The 19,352-nt window shown below is 34.3% G+C and overlaps 1 protein-coding gene across 2 annotated transcripts; it reads right to left on the bottom strand.

The window, feature by feature from the left end:
• Positions 1-517: 517 nt before the first annotated feature.
• Positions 518-5,272, bottom strand: LOC124832386 (importin subunit beta-1-like). Of its 2 annotated transcripts, none has more exons than XM_047306583.2 (3): positions 5,115-5,272; positions 1,979-4,402; positions 518-1,894 (listed from the first exon to the last, which is right to left on the bottom strand). In XM_047306583.2, the coding sequence occupies exons 2-3, from the start codon at positions 4,393-4,395 to the stop codon at positions 1,696-1,698; spliced, it is 2,616 nt and encodes an 871-aa protein (XP_047162539.1). In that variant the 5' UTR covers positions 4,396-4,402; positions 5,115-5,272; the 3' UTR covers positions 518-1,695. The 2 variants fall into 2 exon arrangements, with proteins under 2 accessions (XP_047162539.1, XP_087954932.1); XM_088098806.1 differs by having other exon boundaries at positions 1,979-4,398; positions 5,115-5,249.
• Positions 5,273-19,352: the final 14,080 nt, after the last annotated feature.

The following is a 19,352-nucleotide window of genomic DNA, read 5'->3' as shown; positions in this document are numbered from 1 at the left end:
GAACTTTAGTTCACTCCGTTCTTCTATCTCATCAAGCAAGACAAAAGATTTCTTTAAAACCAAAAAGGCACAAGTTTACTCGATAGATAATACTTATTATAAAAGAAAATTGACACCTTAAGATGTATATAGTTGGAAGTAAAAAAATGACAACATATAACATTAATATAAATAAAAATAAAAGATGAAAAATGAACATAAAGTTTTAGCGAAAGGGAAAAATAACTAGCAGTAACAATAACGACATGAAGTTGTATTTTTGTATTCTTAATTATTGTCCTTATCCGAACTCACCAATTTGCGGTGCGTTCTGGTTCTTCCAGACACGACCAATCAACGACAACATTAAAATTGCAGAGATTATTAGTTACACTGCAATTACTAATAGTCTACTCTAACAATTATTGATGATTTAAATTACTCGAAAGTTTCTCTTTTGCGAACTATATTTAAGGTTTATAGTTATTTCATTGTCAAATTTCACATCCCAGTTACTAAGGCATTATACAAACAAATAGATAAGAACGAAAATACATTGGTTTAAGAGTGATCATTCAGGATATGATGTCGTCCACCCAAAAATGGGTGATCTCCAAATATGGAGTTTGAAAACTGCCTACGATTTGGCGAGACATTTTACAATTTAATCTTGGTAACAAAGATTCACATAACCAAAAACCATAATGAGATATGCAGGAACATGGCAAAATTATCAAAGTCGCCAAAATTCACAAACTTTTTACTTAGACAAGAGAAAGAAAACACGAATACAGGCTACACCCAGACGACTCCTTCCAACAAGTGCAACAACAATCCACCACACTAGTTCTTTTGGTATCATCACAATATACGGCGAGTTTCTTTTTTGTATCCACAGGAATAGCCAATATATGATGTACATATGCATTTTAAAACAAAGGAATTAAAGGTTGATGATTTCATGAATGCATGATGATTTTTGCCCTAAGAAACCAACTGACAAGTAAAAAAATGAAAAATGCAAAATGCTAGAAAGATGTAATCTCTCCCATCCTGGGTCATCAACAAACAATCGATCCCCAGCCTGGAAAAGCAATGTGTGGAGAAAAAAAAATTATATGGATGGCCAACAGCCTAGGGACAATTATACACAATAGGATGATGAAAAACAAATGGTCTAAGATGCAGGTTAAAAGTAAAAAAAAAAAGGAAGAGATTCACTTGAAATAAAGTACTTTGGGTGGTGTTGATGAAAACCAGTTCAACCCAGCGAATTCAACTATTCCAATAAAGCATGATCAGTTGAGGAAAAAACCGTTTTCAAGCTCGAATGGGTTTATCTTCTCATAACATCAAACTCCAAACTCATCATCCAATTCCAACTAAGAGTAACTTAGTTTCTGAATCAGGAATCAGTTGCCTCCCCGTAGCCATTCAATCAATTACTTGTTTCATGAAGACCTACACCCACATTTGCAAACTCATCGCTACCTTCTTCCTCTTGACAGACCTGGACTTAATGGTGCTCATGCAAAAGTCAGTGATGCATTGGTGATGATGCAAGAGTTAGTGACAACAAGAAGACCTTCAGACTGATAACCTTCACGTTGTCTGACCATGGAGACAAATTGACACATGCAATCCCAAGACCCACCTCGACACACCCAAATGCATGCAGATAGTTTATGACAATGGATATGCTAATCCCGATGAACCTCAAACAGATATAGCTCGAGTGATAGCCAACTTGGCCCACTCAGCAGATTCCTTAATCAAATGATCTTCTGAGGTCAAACATTCATTCAAAAAGTCTCTGCTTGACAAAGACTGCTGTATTAAAGAACCAGCATTGCTTCCCAGGGTATCAGCTAGATCTCCAAGGACCCCAATTGCTGTTTTCATAACTACTTCGTCCCTGCATTCAAAGAGGCAATGAAGTCACTAAAAGTAATGAACAAACAACAAAGAAGAAGAAAAAAGAATTTTTTTGCTTTCTTACATGTCTTTTTCCATGTATATGCTATCCAAAAACTGGAGGATGTGAGGCGCATAAGGAATCAAAAGCTGGGATTTTGATGAATTTTTAAACCCTTGAAAAATCCCAGAATATGCCTCTAATATCCCATTTCTCAAAGAATTAATGTACTCTGTCATTTCATCATCAAAACCTGATGTGTGGGCATACATCTCTGCAGCAAGTTGTAATGTGTTCATGGCATACATTAAGTATTTATTAAAGTTATCTCCTATTGCAAGTGCTATATCACCAATGCATGAAAACAGGGGGGGCTTCACAGAACGGTGTAAATTATCACTCGACAAATTTTTAAGAAGTTGTGTCATAATCCCATCACAATAAGGCAGTATTTTGTCCTCCAATGCTCTGCATATGTCCCCTACCACACCAACAGTGACAGCACAAACTTGGTACTCCTCAAAGTTCTGAAGGTCCATGTCAAGAAACTTGTAAAATTCTGGCATGTATTTCGCAAAATCAGGGCCTATCGCATAGGCAAGGGCTCCAATGGCTAGCATTGCCTCCTCATGTGCAGTGGCATTTCTAAAAGCAAAGACCCTGAAAAATAGTCCCATTATCTGATCAGAACACTGCAAGAAGACATATTTGGTACCTTCTGAAGACCCTAGCTTCTGAATAATTACTTGCATGCACCCACAGAGGAGGCCTATCAATTCACTACGCTTTTCCCGTTCATCAGAAGAAAGATTTTGCGCTTCAAGACATTTGTGCAGCTCCATCATGATGACAGAAACTAGTTGTAACACCAAAGGAGCTGTTTCATCTGTGGAACACCTAACCACTTCATTCAGTGTTTCATACGCTGAAGTTCTCAACCGCGATTCTGTAGCATCCTCTCTACGTGTAACAGTCAGAAGGGATTGAACAATATCCTGAAAAAAGGGAGTTATAGGAGATGTTGGTCCCACATCCTCATAACCCTGGGCAAGAAAATACAAAGCACCACAGGCCTTCTCAGCAACATTGGGAACATCCTTCATGCTCTGAAGGAGAACAGTAATAATCTGTTGGCAATTTCCCTCATTAATAATTGGCGTACCAACAATTGAACTGTGAAGAAATTCAAACATTCGTCCCAATGTCCAAGCAGTGGTGTCTTTCACATGGTTGTTTGGGTCCTTCACTAAAGCACTGAGCATAAATGGTAACGCATGGTTAACAAGAGGTGCTAATTTGTCAGGGGAAGGCCCCTCCAAGATAGATCCAAAAGCGTAAGAGGCTGCCTCCCTTTGCCTCCAATCTGGTTTGGTTATATTCTCCTCAATGAAGGGCATTACCAGTGGCACAATATCATCTCCAACAGTACGAGCAACTAAACCAAGGCATGTACCACCTGCCATTGCAATATTCCATGCACCTTCGTCCAGATCCTGATCTTCTTCTTGTTTGAGTAATGTTTCCAGCAGCAGAGGGATAAGTGCAGGAAGGGCTTGCTTTATAAAATAAAAACAAGGTATTTCAGAGTCTCCATTGGAATCACCTATATATTCTTCCAAGATATCAGTCTCCTCATCACAAATTGTACTCCAAAACTCTATGGCTTGAAGAGCAACAGGCTCCTCATCACCCCTAACAGCCTTTGCCGTGATGTTATATATATCCTGGATGTAAGGAGCTAGTTTCTCATAATACATGGCAGCAATAGAGACCAAACATTCAAAGGCTGCTTGACGTATTTTCACTTCTGGGGATATAGTTGTTTCACAAACAACTCTCATTATATAATCACGCTCCATATCATTGGTAAAATTAGCCTGAGCAAATCCAAGAGCATTGTATAACGCAATTGTAGCAGCAAGCCTAACATCATTATTCCCTTCAGATGCATTCATACCTTGAACTACAGCAGTAAGTATTTTATTTACTTGTTCCTGATCAACAACCTGAGGAGATACTTCCTCACACAAATACCCTAGAGTCTCCAAAGTTGCCTGCTTTACATGAGTAGGTACTTGATGAATATTTGATAGAAGTGACCCGATCAGCTCAGGCCACTGTTTCTGAGGAAGCTCAATTCCAGCAACTTTAGCAATTACTTGAGTTGCTGTAGATCGAGCTTCAAGGGCAAGAGAAGAGAGTGTTTGCAGCAAGCATGACTTAACTTGAGCTTTCGCCACAGGGTCCAGAGACAACCATCTTTGAACCAATTCCTGCTTTCTGCTTTCATCCTTGGCATCCAAAGCATTTTTCAGTATTAGACCTGCCAACTTTCGGCTATCAACCGGTTTATCTTCACTTGCTAATTCTCCAGACAGAGAGACCAAGAATCCAGGAAGGTTTTGCTCCTGAAATTGTCGCAGAGTGTCCTCGGCATGCTTCCGGACATTCCCATCAATTGATTGAGCATTCAAAAGTACCTGAGTAACTTCCATTGCCATACTCTACCTAATGGCACAAAACAATCAGCTCCCGATTGTTCAATCACGAGTGAAAATTCAAAGAAGAAAAATATGGGAGGGGGGATTTAATTGAAGAAGCGAATCTCTATTAATAATTAAACTATCCCAACCCCAGATCCATAATCACCTAAATGACCAGCACATTAAGAATTCAAAAATAGAAATACTATGATATCAAGCAAGAAAATAACTTTTATAAATTCACGTGACTCTAGAACAAAGCACACAAAAAGAACTGGACAAACCTATATTTAAATTCGATACCTCAAAAGTACATGTCCTATATATTATCCGACTAATCGAAATGATACACCTAATTTAGATGCGTTTTCCGGTCTCTATAATGATAATTAGAAAACAAAAACCAATTAAATCCGCAAACAAGTGCATATGGAATACAGTTTTTGTGGCCACAAGAACAGTTGACTTTGGCAACCGCTCGCGCCTCATCTCATCCAATTATCCGAGTGAGAAGCCACAGAATCAATCAACCACAGATCGAAACCAAGTCAACACAAACAATAATTCATATCAATCGCAATTCAAAAAAGTAACAGAACCATCAAATCAAAGCACTCAAACAAGATTGAAACAAGAGAAAACGAAAACCTAAAACGCAAAAAAAAAAAGGCGAATCGGATAGGTAAATAGAAAGAAAAAATGAAAGAAGAAAAACGAGATCGGATAAATAAAATCACCTGGAATCGGCAAAGAGATCTGAAGAATCGAAGCGAAGAAGAGAGAGTGAGTGATAGAGTCGGAGAATAGAGTGAATAACAAGAGGAAGATGAAGAAGCAACTGCAACAGCCAAGGGCAATAGGATTCGAAATATTAGAAATAAAAATATAAAAAATTATATAATTGTAAAAGCACGCGCTAACAATAATCGCGCTAATTATATTTCTTTAGCAATAAATATAAGGATTATTATTTTGGGACTTTGAAGTAATTCATATTTGTTGAGTACGAGTTATTAGTGTTAATCTGATTTAGGGAATAATTAATGGATTAGTGATAGCGTGTGCTGTGTACAGCGTAAAGGCGGTGTCTTTTGCCCGGGCGACGGGCCCGCGTTTGAATTGAATAAAATTATTGTTTTTTGTTTTTGGTGTCATCCATAATTGAAGGAAACTGATTTGCATTTGCATAACATTTCAATTATTTAAGAGAGAATAAGTCAATCATATCAACGTCTATTGTTCTACTTCCATGAATTTGTTGACCTTCTTAGACTCTTATCAACGGCCTCCATTTCATTCTTCTGTTGTTACTTTTCCTATTTTAATATATATATATATTAGTAACTCTAAGATTAAGGATAAAAAATAAATTATTTATATTTAAGCCATTTATTTATAAGTACAGTCGTTTTAAGAAACTGTTTTTTTTAAGTCATACGAGTTGAAGAAAACTAAACCTCATTAAGGCCAATAATAATCCATCTATAACTATATAATGAGGAATATATTATTATTATTATTATTATTATTTAGTGCGTAATTTTTCGTATAAAATTTGATTAAGTCGTTATTTATATGTTTTAATTAGTTCATTCCTTTACAACTCTTTTTTTCATAATAATGAATATATTAATGTGTCTAGTTAACAACACGAAACAATTATTAACTAATTTCCAAATTCTTTTTACTTAGTGATCTGACGTTCCAACGTGATTAAGTATTATGGGTGAGGATGAGTATTTGTTAGAAGTTTTGATACTTAAATAACGAATTAAGTGACTTTTATATGATAAAAACTCAGTAACTTTAGTCAACTTTATTTAATTTTTAATTGGTTTATTTATTTTTTTTCAAAAATTAAAATTGATTATTGTCATACCTCGTAAATGTGCACCCAAAACCCCTCCTGTCAGTCATTAAAAACGCACCCAAAACCCTTTTCGAGGACGCCAGGTGTTACGAAACGAGGATCTGAAATCAGACAGTGGGATGCAGGTGTCAGCAGAAGAGCGGACGCTCGTTTTACGTGGGAAGAAAAATGATTTTTCTGAAACCTTATTCCCACTCTCTCTGCATGCACCCTTCTTCTTCCAAAAATCTGATCTTTCATTTTCTCCTTCTTCTCTCTAGAAAATCCTCCCTTCTCTCTACTGTAACTCATCTTTCTCTTTCCGATCATCATTCAGAAACCGTAGAAGCGTTCCCGGCGTCGTGAGCTTCATTCTGAACCGAACAGCTCCAGATTCTGAAACTGGTAAGTTTCTCGTCCCTAACTGTTCGTTCGTATGAACATACAAACCAAGCCCTGGTTGCACGCAATCACCTTGTCTGAATCAATCTTGGTTCTGTAACTTGTTTTAGTTTGGAAGAGTTAAGTAATCTTGAGGGTAGAAGTTGTAGTTGGACGAACCAAGAACCTACGTTTAGGACGTTCACTCACGAATCCAGGTAAGGGAAGCTTATTAATTTAATTCATATGACTATGTGTTGCATGAACGTTCGTTGAATTGAGTTGGATATGAAAATTGATGGTGTTATGTTATGATGCATGAAATGTATGAGATTTCTGTGATTTGATGATATAAGATATGATAAATTGAATATGGTATGAATATAGATGGGTGAGACTATATGTTAAGAACTGAAATTTAATAATATTGACTATGATAAGAAATTCCCCTTATGAGTGTGTACGTACGTTGCTGGACGGTCCTCGACCGTTCGGTTTTCTAGTGAAATTGAATTGGTATTGGATTCTTTCATTTGGGAAGGATTCTAGTTGAGGACGAACGTCCGCACTTCGGAGTACTGTGTATGAGCGTTCGGCCAAACACAGTTGGGTATTGTCGTTCGGTTATAAATCTAAGTATATAAGTAATTGTATATTTTGTTGTTCGTAATCACTACATCAATAGTATCGTATTATATTTATCAAACCTTTTATTATAAATTTATTAGTGCTCGGTCTTACACCAAGCGCTCGTGCTGAGTAGTGTTTGGTCGTACACCAGGCACTCGTCCTATCTCTTTAAGTTAAATTTCTTGATATGAGCGTTCGTTCAGACCCTCCAGGGTCGCTCACTGTAGTGTCCAGTATTAAACCCAATTAAACTAAGCATTCACAAGCGTTCGGTTTCTTCATATGAGACAATTCTAAGTATTAACCTTCGTGTTTTGGAATATTCCTATTCATTGGTTTCACCCTAGAGTCCACGTCCTTGGTTTAGTCTTTTATTGTTCTGAGTGTGTTCTCAAGAGTCAGTTGATTTAAATTGACTCAACTTGAAATGTACGATCGTCCCATTTGTCCTTGGAATATCTTATTTTGCTTGCTATCTTCCTTAAAATCCGATGTCAACCCTTGGTCTCAAACCATTCTCAACTTTGAAGATCCCCGGTTTCGCTCTATGTGTTCTGCCCAGTTTGAAGTTCGGGTTGAACGTTCGTACTTTTAACGTTTGTTGAAATCGTTGTAAGAGATAAGATCACCGAGATGTTTAATTACGAATGATGAATGAAATGTGAATTTGAGATGTTATGGAATTTGGACGAGTGTTCCGGGGAGGAACGACTCATGTATGAATATTGGAATTGGTAAAGTATGACTGTGGGCATGCTAATGCTGGCTGTTCATCCTGATGTTTCGTGGGTACTCGTCCTCACGTAGAGGAGGGTAGGTCATGTGTGGAAACGGCAGGAGGTCCCGTCCTTAGGGGTACTTTGGATGAATAGGACTAACCTCGGGTGGCAGCTGATGAGAGCATTCCAGTTACTACACCACCCGGGTGCACGAACGCCTGTAGCTACGCAGATTTCATACAGTCCGGACAGTTAGTCTAGTAATAGGCTTTGTGTGATACATATGTTGAATTTCTCTTGTGTGTTGAATTGTTTAACTTATATGTTGAAGCATGAATTAAATTACATAAGCTTACCCTGTGTATTTCCTTGTGTTGTCTTGTTCTTGTACGTCCGTCTTGTTATTGCATTGATCATCCGTGTGGATGTGAGCAGATGGAAGCGCGCTACTGGAAGAGGCGCTGGAAGAAGACAATTTGGAAGATGCGAACCTCGTAGAAGTGGGAGTAAAGGCCGAACCGTACACTAGTGCAGCGAGGGGCTTTTACCGCGGTTCATTTTCATTATACGTCGCGGTTCTTGAACCGCGGCATATTCCGCCGCGGTAGTAAGTCAGACACTTTAGGCCGCGGTTCTAACCGCGGTATATAGGTTGCGGAATATGCCGCAGTTGTCGAGGGAACCGCGGCCTAAAGCCATTTTTTTAAAAAAAAAAAAAAAAAGACACTATATGCCGCGGTTCAACCATACATTACCAAAACTATAGAAACTTCATACATTACCAAAACTATAGCATTATGCAAAAACTAATGAAGAAATCACGTTAAGAATGCAAAAGGACATAAATACCTGGAAGAGGAACGGCGAAAACGCTTGGTGCCAAAAAAACCAAATCGCAGCAGAGATGGAATGACTCGTTTTCAAACGATTTTGATCGGCTAAAATGTTTCAAACGCGTCACAAATGAGAAAGGAACGAATAATTTCAAGTTTAAACGGTGCAGAAACGCTTACTTGAGATGTTGGGTGGTTCGGAGGAAGAAAGAAACGCGTTACAGAGAGCTCTTGCGCGAAGACGACGACACTGTTCCAAGTTTTGTTTTTTAACTCTGAACGGGGGAATCTACCGCGGTTCACTACTTAACCGCGGTATAATATGGGTATATGCCGCGGTTTCACCCCCAACCGCGGCATATACTGATTAAAAAAATAATACTAAATGGCATTTTTGAAATTATTTTCAAACTATATGCCGCGGTTCAGCGCGCAACCGCGGTATATACCTCGAAATATTTCAAATATATATTAAATTAATTTCTGATAGGAGAATATGTCGCGGTTGCTCAGAGAACCGCGGCATATACCCCTGTAACGTGCTAAACACAACTGTCTCCCCAACTGCCTTTTGGGGAATTTCAGAAGTTACAGGGGGCATATGCCGCGGTTCTCTGAGAAACCGCGGCATATACCCCCTGTAACTTCTGAAATTCTCTGACTGGTAGAGAAGTTGAGAAGTTACATGGGTATATGCCGCGGTTTCTCAGAGAACCGCGGCATATACCCCTGTAACGTTTAAAATTCTCTGACCAAGTCAGCACCTGCAATAAATTGGCATGGGTATATGCCGCGGTTGTCCAGAGAACCGCGGCATATACCCCTGTAACTTAATTTTTTATTCACACGTGGCGTCAAAGGGGATGGTTGACCGGTGTATATGCCGCGGTTTCTCGCTGAACCGCGGCATATGTGTTCGATTTATTTACAAAACTGCCACCGCGCACCATTATGCTGCGGTTTCCGTTGAACCGTGGCATAATGTGCGCTGTAAAAACCCAATTTTTTACTAGTGGTAGGACGTTCGGTTTGTAGATAGTAGTTTTGTAATGAAGTGACCGTTCGGTCACTTCCTTCTCCTTTTGTTATCTGACCGATCGGTACCTTGACTTTTGTAAGCCGTTCGGTCATGTTTCCCTTAATCTTGTACAGTTACTTTTGATTAGTATAAGACTGAATTGATATATTACCAATTGTAATTATTTCTAATGTATGATTTATTACTATATTTTTGGGATGTTACAATTATTCAACACATAAAAATTAACTAAGTTACCACAACTTTTTTTCTGAAAAAAAAAAATCACTAAATTCTTTGCCGACCATTAAGATTAACAACACGTAATAAATGCTTACATACTATAATGCCATTTAGGATGTTCAAATTCAATCAAATATATAAAAACATCCAAAGTTATTCAAAAGAATGGATTAGAACCAATTTTTTTAAAATAATAATCATTTTTAGAAGAAAAATAAAAATGTTTGTGAATTGGTTTCATTTCAAATAATTACAAAGTAAAACAAATATTAAATGGAGAATTATTTTTTAGTGTTCACATGTTTTCCAAATTTACCCTTCAAATGATGGGTTTTTTTTTTTTAAATTTAATCATTTTTTTTAAATTTACCATTTTTAAGTTAAATAAATAAAAAGTCATTTACAAAATAAATAAAATCTATTTAATAATTGTAAAACTTATTTATGTTTATTTTTATAATTATAATTTCAATATTATTTTTGTTACCTTAAAAAAAATGAGCACATGAGTTTTCATTAGTAAATAATAATATTTGTTAAATAATTTATATGTTTGTTTTATTCAATGATAAAAAAAATTTTAAACATGAAACTTTGATATATTTAGAGATATATTTGTAATTGAGTATATTTAAAAAATTATGTATTTGTTATCTAAATAACTATATATATATATAAATATATATATATATATATATATATATATATATATAATGAGATATAGTAATTAGAGATGAATAATGATATTTAAAATTTTAAAAGACTGTTTCATAGAGAATTACTCGATTCTCTCATTAATTATTAGAGTGTTAGAGATTTCTCAACAAGTAAATCTTTCTTTGATCTTAATTAATAATTCGATGATTAGTTTTTAAAGTTCCAACTCAACTTTCTAAAATTCATTCTTTTCATATTAAAGGAAATACACTCTACACTAAAAATAGGAGGAAAGCAAAAGAGAATAAAAAAATAGGAGAAAATACTTTTTTTCTTATTTAGTTCACAATAAGAGAAAAAAAATTTGAAAAATAACTTCTTTTTATGTTTTTATTGTCTTTCATTTCAAATAATGAATAAAAGCATTTTTTTCATAAATTTAAAATATTTTAAATCTTGTCCTCTGACTAAATCTTTTAATATTGTAAAACCCCAGAAAATGGTGTTTTAGAAGTAGTGGTAGTCTAAAAATAGTGAGACTCGATTATTTTAATATTAAACGATTTTATTATAAATAGTTTTGTTGTAAATGAGTTTCATTATTTTAAAACGTATCATCTCTAGAAACTACTTTTCTAGAGTTCTCTACCTTCTCTCTAAGAGTTCTTGATCTCAAGTCATCTATTTGACGATCAGGAGGTGCTAGATGATCACGGCGTCAAGGTCTACCATTCTATCCGATCAATTTGGTGTTTAGAGTAAGTAAGTTTTCATCCCTTTTCTTGTTCCTTTTCTTGATCCTTGATCATGCAAAGAGGAACTATTTTGCATGTATCAAGTGATCTTCTTCCTTGATTATTGGTTCAATCTGGGATCTAAGATTTGTCTCCAATCGCCAATTGATGATTCATAGGTGTTTCTAGAAATTCCTTGTGCGAGAAGTAATCGAGGCATTATTTGAGCTTTGTATCGTCGATGTAAGGTAAGGGAAGCTAGAGTTTTCTTTAAATCATGCTAATTGTGCATGTTAAAGAGTGTATGAATATTGAATGGTTGAAGTAAAATTATGTTCTGTGAGTGTAGGTATAGAAATCAATTTTATGTTTAATGCTTTGGGTGATGATGAATGTTGTATAATTATGTTGAATCTATTTGTATGAGTTTTTATGTTGGATTTGGTGTTGATGAAGTGAATTATGATGATTGAATTATTGGGAGCAATGGTTATTATTGAGTGTATATTATTGTGGTCTAAAAATGAGGTTTTGGGCAAGGAAATTGTGTGAGAAGTGTTTTGAACTGGCTAGGGGTATTGGGAGTTGGTTATAAGTTTATTTGTGAGCTGTTTCTAACAATTAAAATAGAAGAGATATGAAGTGTGAGTGTGTGTTGGTGATTAGGTAGAGTTCAACTTGGTTGAGAACTCAATTTTTAGGAAGTGGACTACTGAAAATCTGAGTTGTAGGTTTTGTGCTTGTATGATCAGTTTGGGGGGTCTTGGTGAGTCATATGAGACTTATTAGAGTCCCTAAGTTACTTGGAATTGTGTCACAAAGGGTATAATTCAATTTGGGTCTATAAGTTGAGCTTTTGTAAGTTTTTGGGTTAAATCTTGAGGCTACTTATTTAGATTGATGTTAGAAGGGTTTAGACACACTTAGTTAAGTTTAATTGAGTATATAAAACAATCTAGGAGAGTTGGAAGTTGATAAAAATAGTTAGAATTGGTAAAAATTTGTATAGGTTGCGTAATTTTGCATAATTGGTGTTGCAGACTCGCTGAGCGAGTGGTTGTAGAAATGGGTTTTCTGTCTAAGGACTTTCACTCAGCGAGAGGGTGCGCTCAACGAATGGTTGAGGTCTAAGAGTACTGCCAGTTTTATTTGGATAACGAGTGGATTGCGCTGAGCAAGTATGCTTTAGCTGAGCGAATAGACTTGGTTCACTGAGCGAAAATATCAGATTTTCAACTAAGTTTTTATATGTTTTCTTAAAGTGTGTACAATGTATATGAATATTTGAATGATTGGTTTCTATTACTTGTGGAGTATGAATTGAATTGTAATATGAATTGAAATACATAATGTTTGATCATTGATGTTATGTATGTATTATTGGAAGTTTTTATAATGGACGTAATTCCATGACTCAGGGTAAGATTTCATGGTAGTGCCTTGATTGATGTTGATGTTGTTGTATGAATGTATGGAGCTTTGAAATGGTAAGTCTATTCCGACACTCTAATGATCATTCCTTCTCAAGTCGAGAGGAATGATGCATGTGGTGAGAGTAGCGGGAGGTTCTTGTCTATAGGCTTTAAATTTAGCCCTAGGCATTGAATATGGACAAACATTGTATGGTGTTGGGGAGTGTCAGTTGTACCATACAAGTGCACAGACTACTAATAGTTCGACATTCATACCTAATCCAGATGAGTCTTGATGAGGTCTTTTCATGTTAAGATGTTTGGGCTGATATATGTGATTTAAATGATTTATGTATGCTACGTTATAATTGTGATATGATTTCTTTGGTATCTAGCTTACCCTTGATTTTCTGTGTCTGACTTTGTATGTTGTTTCTCGTTTGCGATGATCACCTAATTGTGTGAGCTTAGGGATTCACGTTTTCAGTTGTTCAACCAAGAGGTGAGGGAGAAGCAAATGAGTTGCTGGGTAGATCTACAGAAGTAGAGCTCTTCTTTTAGGGATGTTTGTTTTACCTAGTTTTTCTTGTAGCATCTATGTAACGTTTCATTTTGGTAGTTTTATACTATTAAAATGGGATGTTACATTAATGGTATCATAGCAGTTCGTCCTTAGGAGGACATATGGATTGTGGGTTTGTCGTGTCTTCCCTATGAAGAATTGATTCTAAATGGTATGGTTTACCATTTCCTCCAAGTGTAGATAGTATAGTTGTGTATTTAACTAGAAGTTTTGAGAACAGAAAACGTCTTGATAGGAGTAATGAGGGTGCACACTCATGACTATATTAGAGATTATTTTCCTTTTTTAATTCTAAAGGTTTGGGGGAAAAGAAAGGGTTGTGATTCTAGTGTTGTTGTCGATAGTAATTTTTGTCTTGTTCTTGCCTTTGTGATAGTATATTGTGCTCTATAGTGATAGAGGAATGCATATTCAAGGACAACTTGACCTGTATACCTTTATTAGAATTGATTTAAGCCTTTGAGACAAATTCTTGCCTCGAAGATAAGGAATTAGAAGTCCAAAATGTAGGTTTAAAAGGAGGGGTGAAGATATTGGAGTTTAAAAGTAATGTTTTTGGGCGAAGAAGTTTTCAAGAATAGAGTCAGAAGATCAGATATCGTACGTTTCACAAAAAAAGTTGAGTTCAAAGGCTAGAATAAGAGGAGCTTTGGGTAAGCATTGGTGTAGCAAGGTTTGAGAAATCAGTTTGGTTCTATGTATCAGTAACGTTAGAGGTAAGAAGAAAGGAAAGTGTTGGTGAGCAATGGAGTAGCATTGGGTGAGATTGGCAACATGGTTTGGTATATCAAGGATGTTTGAGATTTGAAGAAGAAAGGTGGTGGAAGGTTTAAAGCTTGAGTTAAGAAAGGATTAAGAATTTGAAAGTGGACCTAGGGTTGAGGAACAATTGTGTAGGGTTAAGTTTCCAAGTTGAGAGAATATGAGGTCTTTGAAAAAGAATGAAGTATTGTAAGGGTCTTAAGTTAAGTAAATTAGAAGGAGATGGTTAGGTTTTATCAGCAATTGGATGCATCCGAGTCAAGTTTAGAATGATGTTTCAAGATTAGTAGCTCGCATAAAAGAAATGTTTGATCGTGAGTTAAGATGAAAGATTTCAAGTGTTGAAGGGAGGAGTACATGAGAACGTTAGTTTTGTAAGGAAAATGTAAGGTAAGAGAATTAAGAGTACAAGGTGTGAGGAATTGAGAAGAAAGGTCTTCAAACAAATAAAATGGGAGTGGCTACAATATAAGTTGTTGAAGTGATTATCGAGATGATCAAATAGTTGGGTTGGTTGAGAGGTTTAGGGATATGAGGATGCATATTGAGTTGAAGTAAATTTTTATCAAGTATTGTTTGGTGGTGGTGTTGAGTGATCGACTAAGTTTGATCAAGAGGAAACAATTGTTGGGTGTTAGGTTACAGAAGACATTGAGACTGTGGGATTTGGAGTAGGTCAGAAAGTTTGCTTGAGGTTTCGAGTTGAAGAGGTAATTTTTGAAGAAAGTTTGAGAGTAAGTTGACAATGTTTGTTATAGTAGGGGTTACATGAAGATTTCTATGTTAGGTGGCATTTGACGAGGTGATCAAAGTACTTAAGTTGGAGGTTTATGTGAAGTAATTTCTTTGCAAATTTGAAGCTTGACCTTATGAGATAATGAATTGATTATAAGTCTTGTTCTAAGGGAGTTTTAGTCTTCGAGAGGGGTTGCTCGTTTTGAGAAAAGGAAAACAATTGTGATGCATCAAGGGTGGATTAAGATATAGTTAAGGATCAATGTTATGTGAATCAAGGTAGTTTAGCAAACGCAAGTGAAGGAAAGATGAAGTTGTTTCTTTTATAAGATAGGAGTGTGATTGCAATGATGGTTTAGCTGTGTTTCAATCTCCTTTTTTGTGGTTTTTGATCTTCAAAAGAATTGCTAACACTTATGTACTACACAATATCTATGGTATTATGAATAATTTTATTCAATATTAAACTATTGATCAATCTACTGAGTATTATTGAATTTTTGTATTTAGCTTTTTGAAACAAAAAATTTATTGTTTGTGAAGTAGCTTAATGGGAAAAAAATGCTTAGGTGTTTAAAAATGGTATAAAAGATACTTCTAGGTCAGGAGTGATAGGACAAAATCTTAGTGAAAAAGAATTAGAAATAACTTAAAAATAGTAAACCATGTCAACCTAAGTCTTCTCCTTCATTTGATTTACAATTATACTTACTTTTATCCCTTTTAATGGAATCAATTCTGTTGTACCAAATGCGGATGTAAGTTGGCCAACGCAATAGTTAAAACACCTAATCCCATCTAAAGTGGAAATTAAATAAAATGATAGCATTGTTAAAAAAGGTAGCATTGTTTTATAAACAGTAATATATTTATGCAGTTGAAAACAAATTTCGTGCAATGAAATGAAAAACGAGTTAACGTTTCAAATCACACATTTAAAAACTAAATTAATTCTTAAAATCAAGATAAAGAATTAATCTTAATCATCAATTTACTTAACAATCATTACTGTTCACAATTTACCTAATGAGGATTTCTAAATTTGAACTTGAGAAGACTTTTAACAATCTTCACATGTAGGAGCAAAAAGTGTATGATACATATAGAAAAAAAAATTATTTGTATCTTTTATATTCTTCTAAAACAAGATATTTCTCATCATCATTGAATTAAAAAATAATCAATGAATTAAAAAATAATTATTTTAAAATAATTTGATAAAATTATTATAGTTAATAAAAAATGTTTTTATTTTTTAAAAAATTCACCTACAAATTTTAGAAGATTGTGAATACATAATATATAAATTTTCAATTTTATATTAATATTTATTATTTATGTAATAACCTAAATTAGTAGTTTTATAGGTTTCTTCTGTCGTTACATTACCACCCAATACGATATCTTTAACATTGCAGGACCTGTTGACTCATTGGATGCATCATTTATCTCACTATAACACCCCAATTTTTCGAGATGTCACGGTGTAAATTTTGTTTTAAAATTTTTCTATAAAACATTCATTTAAGATAATGACATTGGTTCATGAATGATTTGACTGTGATGTTGATACCGTGATGAAATATGTTTATGATTAATTATTATGTGTTTAAAATGATTATTGTATATTATGTGTTATGATATTTCTGGTTGTTCACCCTTGTATGTTGTGGTTGTAGTTTTCATCTACGATGATCGTACTTGTACAAAAGTAGATGTCGTTTCAAATAAGACTGGATTGAAGTAGTTAACGAGAGTTGGGATCTTTTACTTCGAAGTTGATTATTTATTCATTATTTAAAACGTTTTCAGACTTGGAAATTATTATGTAAAAGTGATATTTTGAGATTTTAATTTTTAACAGGTGAGGTTTATAGTTATGTGTTGCTTCCGCATTTTGATCAAATAAAGTTTTATTATCTTAAATGAATGTTTTATAGAAAAGTTTTAAAAAAATTTACACCGTGACATCTCAAAAAATCATGTTGTTACAACCACTCCATCAATACCTCTTGAGTTTGTTGCTCACAGGGAGTTTGGTAAGGTTTATAAGTTGTGTCACTCTCTTTATGGCCTTAAGCAATCTCCACGTGATTGGTTTGGTAAATTGAACTCAATTGTTCAAACTTTTGGACTAAAACTCAGTGAAGCAAATAATTTAGTTTTCTACTATAATACCCTTCTTGGGAAATACACTTACCTAATCATCTATGTTGATGACATAGTCATTACATGAAATGATATTGCTAGAATTTCTCAATTGAAGGAGTACTTGTGAAAAGATTTTCAAACCAAGGATTATGAAAGTTTCAAATATTATTTGGACATTGAGGTAACTCAGTCAAAAGATGGGGTTGTAATCTCTCAAAGGAAGTACAATTTTGACATTCTACAACAAACATGCATGCTTGGTACAGATAATTCAATGGACCAAAATAAAAAAACTAATGATGGAAGAAGGTAAATCATTATTTGATTTAGAAAGATATAGGTGACTAGTTTTGAAGCTAATTTATCTTACTATTACGAAACTTGATCTATCTTTTGCAATTGGAGTGTTTAGTCAGTTTATGCAGACACCACGTATTGCCGTTAGAATGGTATCATCTATATTTTAAGGTCCCAAAAATAGCTTTAGGACAACATTTTCCATATGAAGATAAAGGAAATATTCAAGTCTCCAGATGTTGATTGGGCAAACTCCCTTACAGATAGATGCTCTACTACAGGATATTATGTCTTCCTTGGAAAAAATATTATCTTATGGAAAAGTAAGAAGCAAAATGTAGTAGCTGGTCAATTGTTGAAGCTGAAGATCGAATAGTGATGTCTCTTACTTGTGAACTTATATGGATAAAACAATTTCTTTGAGAGCTTAATTTATGTGAAATTCAAACCATGAAGATCTACTATGTCAACCAAGTTGTCCTCCACATTGCATCAAATCCAATGTTTAATGAGATGACTAAACATAGAAATATTCGTGAAAAATTGTTGTCCAAAGAAATTTTTATTGAGTTTGTTGGATCAAATACAGATATGTTGACCAAGCCCTAAAGGGAATCTTGAAGTGAGTTCATTTATTTCAGGCTTGATGCATACAAATTGTATGCTCCAACATAAGGTGGAGTGTTAGAATAATTATATCTATGTATTATCATTAAGTCTAAGTATAGAAGATATAATATTGGAAACATCTATTCGTTGTATCTATAATCGTACCTAATTATATATTTAGGTATATAGTGTAGTCTCTTAATCTTACCTAGATTCTTATATCAATTTTTCATTATAAACAAAAGATTGAGAGATTAATCCTTTAAACCCTCTAAACATTTAGATCTTAAATAAGCTTTTTGTCTCATTAGGTTTTTCATCTATTTATTTAGAAAACTTGAATCTCTACCTTGAATATTTTCATGTGTTACATCATTTTTATCCTATTCATCCAATTTGCTTTCATCCATTAAGGTGATGAAAACATTGATATTTTACATTGATTTACATGAGCGTATGATTCTATTACCATATAAAGGATGCTAAGCAACTTATTTGGGTATCTGAGTTCTAAATGTTATACTTCTTCTCTTGTTTGAATTGTTAAGAGTAAGTAATAAAGTGCTTAAACTTTATCATCTAAATATGCGAGCTAAGAACCATCAAGAAATTGTATTCTAAAAGTGTAGAGAAAGTAATATATTAATTACAAGTGATCACGTAATATATTAAATTATTTTAAAAATAGTATCTATACTATTTAATTAATTGATAGTATAATTTTCCTACACGATCTATCCATAAAAATTGAAATATAACTCGAGAATAAATAGTTTATCCACGTAGTATAAGACACTTATATAATATTATAAAATCACAAACTTCCACATATCATACGTTTATTAAGTTTAATAATACCCACTATAAAATCCATATTGTTTATAGTTTGTTTAGAAGTTAAAATCTTGATATAACACGGTTAAAAATGAGTATGAAAGTGTATGGTTTTTATATTGAAAGAAAATGTAGAAAGGAGAAAATAAATTAGTGACATACGGGTAATGAAACTCATACTATAAGCTAAAACAACAGAAAAGTATAAAAAGTCCTTAAGATTATCATTACATTGACTCTTTGCTTTGCTAGCTGGTTCGCACACTCGCTGCCTCTCCAAAGGAACGCTGAAATACTAAGTTGGAGTGGAATTCTGGAGAAATCTGATTTTGAGCAACACAGCATGATAGTTGGAGGTGTTCATAATCCTTGTTAATGAGGTCAAAGCTAGTTCGTGTCTCACAGGAGACTATGGATTAAAAATGACCCCGAGAGTTTAAATATAAATTATTATAAAAAATTATAAAATTCAGCTCGGTTTAAAAAATTATAAAATTAACATGATGATAAAAGAACCGCTTGCCCTGA

The sequence above is a fragment of the Vigna umbellata genome, chromosome 9 (assembly GCF_029865625.1).
Source record: "Vigna umbellata cultivar VRB3 chromosome 9, Vumbellata_1.0, whole genome shotgun sequence".
Taxonomy (NCBI): domain Eukaryota; kingdom Viridiplantae; phylum Streptophyta; class Magnoliopsida; order Fabales; family Fabaceae; genus Vigna; species Vigna umbellata.
The sequence above is the reverse complement of the archived record's forward strand: the minus strand, read 5'-3'. Positions and strand labels throughout refer to the sequence as shown.